Genomic DNA, 9,612 nt, shown 5'->3' with positions numbered 1-9,612 from the left:
ACCTTATTCAGTAAAAAGAGCCCTAGCTGAGGGATGGCTCACCTGAAGTAGCTTAGGTGAAGCAGGTCACATGTTACAGCTCAAATGACAAACACAGAAAATACAGCCAACCTTTCTGATGAATTAGAGGTGAGGCTGACTTATAGAGAAGAGTGTCCACCCACCCCAGGTTGGTGATTGGTCCATTCCCATGCAAATAACTCCCAACTTTTACAGTTTGGTTGATCGGTATACCACTGTCTGTCTTGTGTTTTTTTTCTTTTTAGGTTTCCTGTGTGTATCTGCACTGTCTTGATTGGTCTGCTGTATGAGTTCTGATTGGTCAGTAAAAATGCAAAGAGGACATCATTGCTCAGCTCCAATTGGGCAGGGCAAGTCTTCAGTTCACTGGTCAAATTGCAGTCCTGGGTGCTCTCTTACAAGGGTCAGCTTGGTTTGCAGGAGCACAGGCAGGAGGCTGGCGGCCCCAGCCTGTGGCTTTTCCCTGATATGCAGCTTGGGTGAGAGGCCCCTGTAAACAATGGCTGCTAGTCTCTGGTTGTGAAATTGATCCCAGTTAACCACAAAGAGTACTTTCTGGCAGGTTCAGTTGAAGAAACAGGCTAGGGAAGGGGAGCATCTGGTCCGGGATCAGCTGGCATGTGGCGGATGAGAAGAATATGTGGGGTAACTGTGTTCTAGGCAGGGATCATAGCAAGTGTACGGGCCCTGAGGCTGGAACAAACATGGATAGTTGGGGGGAATCAAGCAGAGTGTGGAAAGGGAGCAGAGAGCACATTGGAAGGGTGCTCAGGGGCCAGCTCACAGTGGTCCTAGAGGCCTCAACTCAAGCTGCCACCTGTCCCCAGATGCTAGGACTTTGCCCACTCTCCCAGAGTGGAGGCTGGACCTGTGCTCTGGAAAGGCCAGACTTCCGGGCCTGAAGAAGGCCTGACATCACATTCCAGACGCAGCGGCCCACGTGGGCCTGTGCAGTGAGATGCAGTGATGCGACCGGCTGGGAATGGTTTCAACAGACTGCAGCATCCTCCCGAACCTGCCCAGCCCACCCCAAGATGCCCTGAGGGGCATTGACCTCAGACCTGACTCACACCAGAGGTTGCCTTCCTTGCCTTGGCAGGAGGGGCTGAATCAGCAGGGCCTGGTCCCCCAAGACCTAGAGACATCCCCTCGCATTCCCTCAGTCCGGCAGAGTCAGGGTCATGAGCTACGAGCCAACACTTCTGAATTCTTTCACCTTTCCTTATGCCTCAGTTTTTCCTTCTGTTCTGTGGGACATCAGATACCCTGAATCAGTATTTCCCCAAGAGCTGGGTTCCTGGATCTGGGCAGCAAGAAAGTTTTTCTTTCAGTTCCCACTCAACATGGGAGGTCTCACTTAGCACTCACCTACATTTAGCTTCTGTCTTAGCTCCTGGGCTGTGATCCTATTGATCTGAGAATTTGTCACCTCATTTTTCACCTTGTATTTCTATTTATGGCTTATTGACTATGTGTCAATGTATGGCATTGGCTTTCCACTCCTGATGGCGACATCAATTTTCCTTATTTTCCTAAGCAAGAAAAATGTTAACACACAAAGCAGGTGGAGAAGGATGCACATAAGTGGAGAACACAGCGTCAGGAGGTTGGCGTTTGGGTAACACTGTATTTCAGGAACTGTTTGTGTATGTTGGGTTCTCACCCAAGACGTTTCATGCAAATCGAGCCAGGATATATTCAGATAAACCTGGATTATGAGTTGCTCTATGAGACTTGGGAAGTGTTCTTACTGAGAAAGCCAAGGAGAAAGGAAGGGGACAGCTAGACAGAAGAAGACGATATTGGATTCCTGGGGCTGCCATAACAAATTACCACAAACTTGGTGTCTTAAACAACAGAAACGTATTGTCTCCCAGTTCTGGAGGCCAGAAGTCTAAGCTCAAGGTGTCTACAGGACTGCGCTCCTTCCAAAGGACTCAGAAGAGGGTCCTTCCTGCTTCTCCCAGCTTCTGGGGGCTCCAAGTATCCCTGGGCTTATGGCTGCACCCCTCTAGCTTCTGCCTAGTCACGTGGCCTCTCCCTGTGTGTCTGTCATGTCTCCCTGTGTCTCTCAGAAGGATTCTTGTGACTGACTGCACTTAGGACCCACCAGGATGGTCTCCTCATTTGAAAATCTGAATTGCATCTGCCAAGACTCTTTTTGCAAATAAGGTAAAATGCAGAGGTTCCAGGGATTACAATGTGGACATACATACCTTTGGGGGACAATCATAGAGGCAAAAGGGAATGTGCTTTACGGTTTGTGATCAGAAAATAAGCTATTCAAGGACATTATGGGGACACGGTACATTTGAGCCAGATGGTGGGTTAGATTGCAGCTTGGTTATGATGGAGACACGTCCAGTGTGTTTACCGGTGAAGTGGCACCCTCCCTAGGGCTTCCTCTCAAATATTCACTTACATAAAAATATCACTGTGTGTATTCTTTGAGGTATAACATAAGTAGTGCACACATCAAGAATACAGCTCCATTAATTTTCACAAATCAAACACACAGGTGTTCCAAAGAATACCCAGCCAGCAAAACCCCTTCATGCCCTTTGTCACTACCCCTGAGGGTGACACCCCCATCCTGACGCCTCACTTACACCATAGGTTAGTTTTCCTTTTGTAGAATGTCACACGAATAAACCCCTTTTGTGTCTGGCCACTTCTACTCACCATGGCGTCTGAGATGCATGCATGTTGTTGTGTGTTTTGGGGGTTACTCTTTTTCACGGCTATGTAGTATTCCCTTGTGTGCGCTTCCTGCAGGGCAGTGACCCTGCTGATGGACAGCAAAAATGAAAGATAGATCGAATTGGGGACTCCAGGAACAGGGCGTTCATTGTGCTTCACCCCCACTAAGGTAGCTCTAATCAAAAGGATAGACCATCACAAGTGTTGGCAAGGATGTAGAGTAACTCCAGTGTGGTGGACGGGAATGTAAAATGGGGCAGCCCCTGGGGAAAACAGTCTGGCAGCTCTTCACAAAGCTAGACATAGAAGAACCATACGACCCAGGAATTCTACTCCTGGTATGTACACGAGAGAATTGAAAACATACATTCACACCAACAACTGTACACACATTAATCACAGCGCCACAAGGTTGACACAGCCCAAATGTCAATCAACAGGTGATGGACAAACACAGTGTGGCCTGTCCATACACGGGAGTGTTTACTTGGCCGTGAAAAGGAGGGGGGCGCTGACACTCGCCACAACGTGGATGGAACCTGAACACACGGTGCTCATGAGAGAAGCCGGATGGACACACAAGGCCACACAGGGTGTGATTCCACTTATGGGAAATGTCCAGAACAGGCACGTCCACAGACAGGACGTGGGTTAGGGGCTGGGGGGGGGGGAGTGGATGCTAATGGGGACAAGGTTTCATTTAGGGGCTATGGGATGTTCTGGAAGTAGAGAGAGGTGGTTGACAACACTGTGTGCTGTGTGAACTATATTTCAAGGAAGCGGTTATTAAACTCAAACAATACCTGGGGTAGGGCCAGCTTCCCGGGTTGGGTCCCGCCCATCACGCAAAGCCCCAATGATGGTATTCCTGGGGTTTGGGATGGGGGCATTCCAGGAAGGGAAGACCAAGTTTCACCTTCCCTTTCCTGGCCCCGTTTTCAGAGGAGGAACCCAGGCGTGGGGCAGTGATACACACATGCAAGTCTCTCGGGTGCTGGCCGCAGGGTCCCCAGTGTGGGAAGACAGGCTGGGCTGGGCCCAAGCCATAGGGACACCCTCCTCCAGCTCAGTCCTGGGCTCCTGGGGCCAGGAAGAGGCATTGGGAAATCCCCAGACCCACCAGGAAGGCCCCCCAGAGTCTGGACGGACCGGTTACCCCTCCAGTGTTCCTTGGGCAGGCTTGTCACCTTTTCTTCACCCGGTACTATTTAAAGGTGCTGCCAGAGGCCATGGCTGTAGGACTGGGGGCAGGGGCAGGGATCAGAGCCCTGGGATGTGACCTGGGTAGGGCCTTGGGGAAGTCGCTGTCCCTCCTAGACTTTGGTTTGCCCACCTGCCAATGATGCCTCTCGGCTCTAGTCTGAAGTTTCACTACACTCACCATTCAGGGCCCAGGCCATGGGGTGGCTCCCTGTGGGGCTCGGGTGTAAATGCTGAGCAGATGTGGGTGTAAACATCGCCCACCCCACTCTTCAGGCCTCCGATGTGCAGCTCTGGGTGCTGGGGACAGGGTGCGGGCCGTGCTCATCCATGTCCCCATCAGCTGGCCACAGACTTGCCCATGTGTCCATCTTCCCACGGGCCACCTGCCCACCCAGCAGACCCCATGCATCCATCCACCCACCTGCCCAAACACCTGTGTGCACACTGTCCCCCAAATGGTCCCCTGCTGCCCCACCCACACACTCCCCTGCCCACCCGTCAGGGAAGTCCCTTGCCCCAGGGCCTGCCTGGCTCTCGGGAAGCTCGGGAGGGTAAGCGAGTCCCACCTGGGCGTGCCAGTCCAGGGGCCTCGTCCACACAGAGGACACTCGGACCGGACCTTCCCACCCAGCCTCTGACCCCGGAGCAGCCCTACTTCTCCCTGTCTCTCTCATCTCTCTCCGCCTGTCTTACGCGTCCTTCCCTGTCTCACAGTCTCCCTCCCCACCTCAGCCTCTGTGTCTGACACTCTCTGTGTCTCTGGCTCTCCCCATCTCTCACAGGTTCTGTCTGTCTCCCTTTCTCTAGGTCTCTCAAGTCTCTGTCTCATTCTCACTGTCCCTGTCTGTGTTTCTCTCTGTTGCTATCTCTGCCTCTGTCTCTGCGTCTCGGTTTCTGTCTCTGTCCCCCCAGCCGGTGTCTGTGCGGCCCGCCTCTCTCATACTCACACTCAGTGACTCATAGACATGCGCCGCCCTCCCCGTGGCACAAGACAAACACACGCGGTGGCCCAAGCGGGTTTTCCTGAATGGGACCCCCGCCCAGTGTCCTGGCCCCGCCCCAGTTGCCCCGCTCTTGCGGCTCTGGCCTCGCCCCTGAGGCTCCCTATTAGCCCTTTCCGGGCGTCCCCTTTGGGCGCTCCGCCCCTGACCCAGCAATGGCAGAGCCGCGGACGTGCCTGGGGAGGCAAGAGCAGACGGAGAGCGAGAGCGGGCGGGAAGCGAGGCCATGCATGGCCACCTGTGGCTGGGCCTGGCGTGCCTGCTGCTGGCACAGGCAGCCCGCGCCGCCGCGACGTCAGGTGGTCCGCGGAGACCACGCAGCTATCCACACCTGGAGGGCGATGTGCGCTGGCGGCGCCTCTTCTCCTCCACCCACTTCTTTCTGCGGGTGGACCACAGCGGCCGCGTGCAGGGCACCCGCTGGCGCCACAGCGCTGACAGTGAGTCGCAGGGGGCTGTCCAGGGACAGGGGTGGGGGTGGGAGAGCCAGGGCAAATCGGAGGACAAAAACAACTGCAGCAGTCATCATAACAATAAGCTAGTTAGCGGGGCCCTCCCTCATGCACCGAAGGGTCCCGGGGGCTCCTCTAGTCGTGTGTCATTAGCCAACTCATTTCTGTCCGGGGCCTCATTTTCCTCAACTGTAAAATGGACCCAACCCGAATGGTCACAGAGGACACTCCCAGGCCTGGCTCAATAGCAGAGAAGGGTCTTCACAGAATAGTTGAAGTTGGGCTCAATGGGCCCATTGACAGAGGGGAAACTGAGGCTCCAGGAAGGGCCCTGTTATGTAACGCAGTGGGGGCAGAACTGGGAGTCTAAACTTGACTCCCCACAATGCAGAAGAAAGCTCAGGACCTGCCTGGGTTGGGGACCCCTCTATGTCTTCCTAGGCAACTGAGGCAGAGAGGGGAAATGACCTGCCCTGGAGCACACTGTCAGGGGGTTGGTGTTTGCTGGTATTCCTCGATGCTCAAGAACCTCATGGAGTTGGAGTCACTGTTTCTGCCGCCCCACCCAGTAAACAACAGGCACTCAATAAGTATCTGTGGAATGTCTGAGGCAAGAGAAGCAAGGGCGGAAAGGAGGAGGCTGGGGACAGCTGGGCAGCCAGGGCACTTGGTGAACCACAGCTCTGAGGTCTGAGCAGGGGGAGGCCTGGGGGTGGAAGGCTGAACTAATCACTGGCCACTGCCTGAATCACCACCATTAGGGCACATAATCACCCCTGCCCTTCCCAGATGCCTTCATTTGGGCTCCCAAGGCCCTCATTAGCCTCACCAGAGCAATGACAGGGGACTGGCTGGGCCAGCCAACTTACAGGCTAGGTGGTGGGTACGGCCAGGCAGGATGGCTTCAGGCTGGGGATGAGGCCTGGCTCTACTAGGTGATCTGGGATAGTTGCTGCTTCTCTCTGAGCCTTGGTTTCCCGATCTGGGCGATGATGGGGGTGGCAGATGGTTGATGGCTCTGTGTGGGTGGGGCTTGGAGCTCTTGTCTCCATTAATTTGGTGGTTAATTGGGTACCTCTTGTATGCTGTGCTGGGCACGGGGGACATAGAAGTGACCAGAACATCCCACCTTCATGGGGTTCCAGAGCAAAGGGTAATAAAGCAGTTAAACAAGTGAACAAGTAAGATGATAATTTGAGAGGGGACTACGTGGGGTGCAATGAAAATGAAAACAGGATGGGAGGCCACTGTATCTAGGAGGTTGGGGGGGGCCTCTCAGATGAAGGAGACTTGAGTTGAGCCTCATAGAGACAGGAGCTGACCATGCACAAGAGAAGCCAGGGGCCAAGGGAACAGCAGGTTCAAGGTCATGGGGTGAGTTCCCCATCGCTTCAGGCATTCAAGTCTAGATTGAAGACCAGAGGGCAAGGCCTTGACTCCAGATTATGTCCCAATGCATGGGTAGGGCTGAGGCTGTGTGCGGCCACTCATCCTGCGGTCCTGTTTCGCTGGACAGGAAACATCGGTTCAGAGCCAAGGAGAGCTTACTCAGGGTCACCCACTGACAGACGGGGTCTGAAGCTGGCTCTATCACTTCCCAGTCCACAATTTCCCACTCTCAGAAGTGGGCACAGTCAGCACCTCTTGCCTGGAGCTGCTGTGTGCTTAGTGGGGGTACAGCGTGTGGCATGGTGCTCAAGCAGTGTTACCGGCTATCAATCATCGAGTGGGATGCACTAAGCTATAAACACCCCATGTCCCACCCGCCAGGCCTTTGTCTGGGCCATGCCTCCCATCTGGCATCTGTCTTCCTATAACTGTGCTGCTGCAGCTGGCCGAGTTGTCACGGCTGGACTTGGCAGTGGCAGTGAAGACTGTTGGGAAGAAGGGCCCGGGATCACTTACACTCGTTACTTGTTCTTATTGAAATCAGCACCTTGACCAGGCAGGCACCAGCCTCCTCACCCCTGTCATAACTAAGACCCTCCCTGCTCCATAGTTTGCCGTGGCTCCCCAGTGACCTCTGGAGAAAGCCAGACCCCCTCCCCACTTACGTCCTCCAGCCTGTACGAGCCACATCCTCAGGGAAGCTCCTGGCAGGGCCTATGTGGCCCCCAGTGCACCCCCACACCCAGTAAGAGGCCAGGTATACCGGTGCTGCTTAAAGAATGTTACCTGAATGAAGGAATGAATAAATGAATGAGTGAACTAGTGAGTGAGAGCCTGCGGGGAGCCTTGGGGACCAGGGCCCTGACCCAGCCGCCCCCCACAGGTATTATTGAGATCCGCTCCATCCGTGTGGGCGTCGTGGCCCTCAAGGCCATGCACACCGGCTTCTTCGTAGCCATGAGCCGCCGGGGCCGCCTCTACGGGTCGGTGAGTGCAGGGCAGGGGTGTGCAGTGGCGGTGGGCACTGGCCTGGGGTGGGCTCAGTGGTTGCCTCACACACCCGACCCGGCAGCGGGTCTACACTGTGCACTGCAGGTTCCGGGAGCGCATTGAGGAAAACGGCTACAACACCTACACCTCGCTCCACTGGCGTCATCACGGCAGGCCCATGTTCCTGGCGCTGGACCGGAGAGGAGTCCCGCGGCGCGGCAGCCAGACCCGGCAGCAACACGTGTCCACCCACTTCCTGCCCGTTCTAGTCTCCTGAGGCCCCAAGGGGCTGTGAGAAATGGCTGGAGGAGATTCCAGAAGATGCCCCGGGCAGGTGGCCAGGAGCGGGAGGCTGGGGGAGGCCCAGGCATGGCCGAGCCTTGTTCGGTCACGCATTCATTTCCCAAGTATTGAGTGCCTGCTGTGTGCTGAGTTCTGGTGACCCTGCAGAACCCCCACAGATGCGGCCTGGCCCTCAGGGAGCTCTTGTCTGAGTCTAAGGGGGAGTGTACACTGAGCTGAGCAGGGGCTACAGGTGTCCAGTCACAAGCTAGGGGGCGAGGAGGCCCAGCCAAGGCACCTCCAGGGCTGGAGACTGAAGGATCTGGCCCTGGGTGGCTGCGAGGTCTGGGAAGGGCCTTCCTAGGGACAGCATTGGGAATCCTTTAGGATGTTGAGGCAGCAAGAGAGGGGAGGGGAGCCCAGGGGGAGCGAGGCGGCTGCGGGTGACACAGACACCCTAAGGTTTCGGGACCTGCGAACATGCCACCTCTCGTGGCTGAGGAGCTTTGCAAGTGGATTAAGTCAAGGCCTGCTAGATGGGGGTGACCCTGGACTCCGGGGCGGGGGCTGGGGAGGGGCCCAGTGTCATCACGGGGTCCTCATAAGAGGGAGGCAGGAGGCTCAGAGTCAGAGATGGAACACGCTGCCCTGCTGGCTGTGACGATGGAGGAGGGGCCACGACGCGGTGGCCCCTAGAAGCTGGTGGACGCGGTGCCTCTAGAAGCTGGAAAAGACCAGGAACAGTTCTCCCAGGGCCTCCGGAAGGACCAGCCCTGCCCTCACCTGGGTTTAGCCCCGAGAGGCCCGTGTGGGACTCCTGACCGCAGGACTGTCAGAGAATAAATGTGTGTGGTTCAACCCACAGTTTTGGTGATGTCATAGCAGCCATAGGAACATACACGCGGGATCTGAGATTGAGTAATGTCCTCAGAGCTCCTGAGTTCTGGGAAGGGGGAGTTACAGGCCGAGGGGCTTTATGTCAGCCTCCTCTACGGGCTGGTGAAGGGACATGGGGCATGCCATGCCTGAGGGAGGTTGCCCACTGCCCTCCCAGCACCTGAGGCCCCTAGCCCGGGTCTTAGCTCTGCAGCCTTGGACCAAGCAGTTCTACTCTGGGCCTGTTTCCTGTTTTATAAAATGGGAATGATGATGCCATTTACCCCATGGCGTTTTGTGGGGGCTAACACGGGAGCCCCTCCCAAGCGGAGGTGGAACATTCTGCTTAGAGCAGGTGACCGTCCCTGGGGGTGGGGTGAGCGCTCCCACCCTTCCCAGCCACTGCCTTCCACTTAAAACACAGAAAACAAAGTAGGAGGGCACTTGTGGGGGCCTGCAGAGTGGACACTCACTGTGGTCAGGGCCAGTGGTTCCACCTGGGTCATCCTGCGTTCTAGAACAGCACACGTGCACGGACACCACAGGCTGTGTGAAGGGCGGGGTGCGGGGCAGCTGGGGAGGCCCCACCTGGCAGTGCGGCGCAGCGGGGTTTCCCACGCAGGGTCTCTGCACCTTCGTGGTGACGATCACTGGCCACTCCCGGGTTCCAGTCTGGGAGGCAGTGTTGGCTGGTGCCT

At 56.0% G+C, this 9,612-nt stretch overlaps 1 protein-coding gene across 1 annotated transcript; it reads left to right on the top strand.

Moving 5' to 3' along the window:
• The first annotated feature begins 4,907 nt into the window (after positions 1 to 4,907).
• FGF22 (fibroblast growth factor 22) lies at positions 4,908 to 8,901 on the top strand. The gene is made up of 3 exons (XM_081076302.1): positions 4,908 to 5,365; positions 7,650 to 7,753; positions 7,839 to 8,901. Exons 1-3 carry the CDS (start codon positions 5,152 to 5,154, stop codon positions 8,031 to 8,033), a joined length of 513 nt encoding a protein of 170 aa, XP_080932428.1. The 5' UTR covers positions 4,908 to 5,151; the 3' UTR covers positions 8,034 to 8,901.
• Positions 8,902 to 9,612: the final 711 nt, after the last annotated feature.

This window comes from Rhinolophus hipposideros (assembly GCF_964194185.1).
Source record: "Rhinolophus hipposideros genome assembly, chromosome: 16".
Classification (NCBI taxonomy): domain Eukaryota; kingdom Metazoa; phylum Chordata; class Mammalia; order Chiroptera; family Rhinolophidae; genus Rhinolophus; species Rhinolophus hipposideros.
This window is presented reverse-complemented; position numbering and strand designations above follow the sequence as displayed.

Bases quoted from the DNA above. Each gene is read 5' to 3' on its own strand.
- FGF22 (XM_081076302.1), top strand. From the start codon at position 5,152: ATGCATGGCCACCTGTGGCTGGGCCTGGCGTGCCTGCTGCTGGCACAG. The intron at 5,366-7,649 runs GTGAGTCGCAGG...CGCCCCCCACAG, and splicing joins CTGGCGCCACAGCGCTGACA to GTATTATTGAGATCCGCTCC. The intron at 7,754-7,838 runs GTGAGTGCAGGG...CCGACCCGGCAG, and splicing joins GGGGCCGCCTCTACGGGTCG to CGGGTCTACACTGTGCACTG.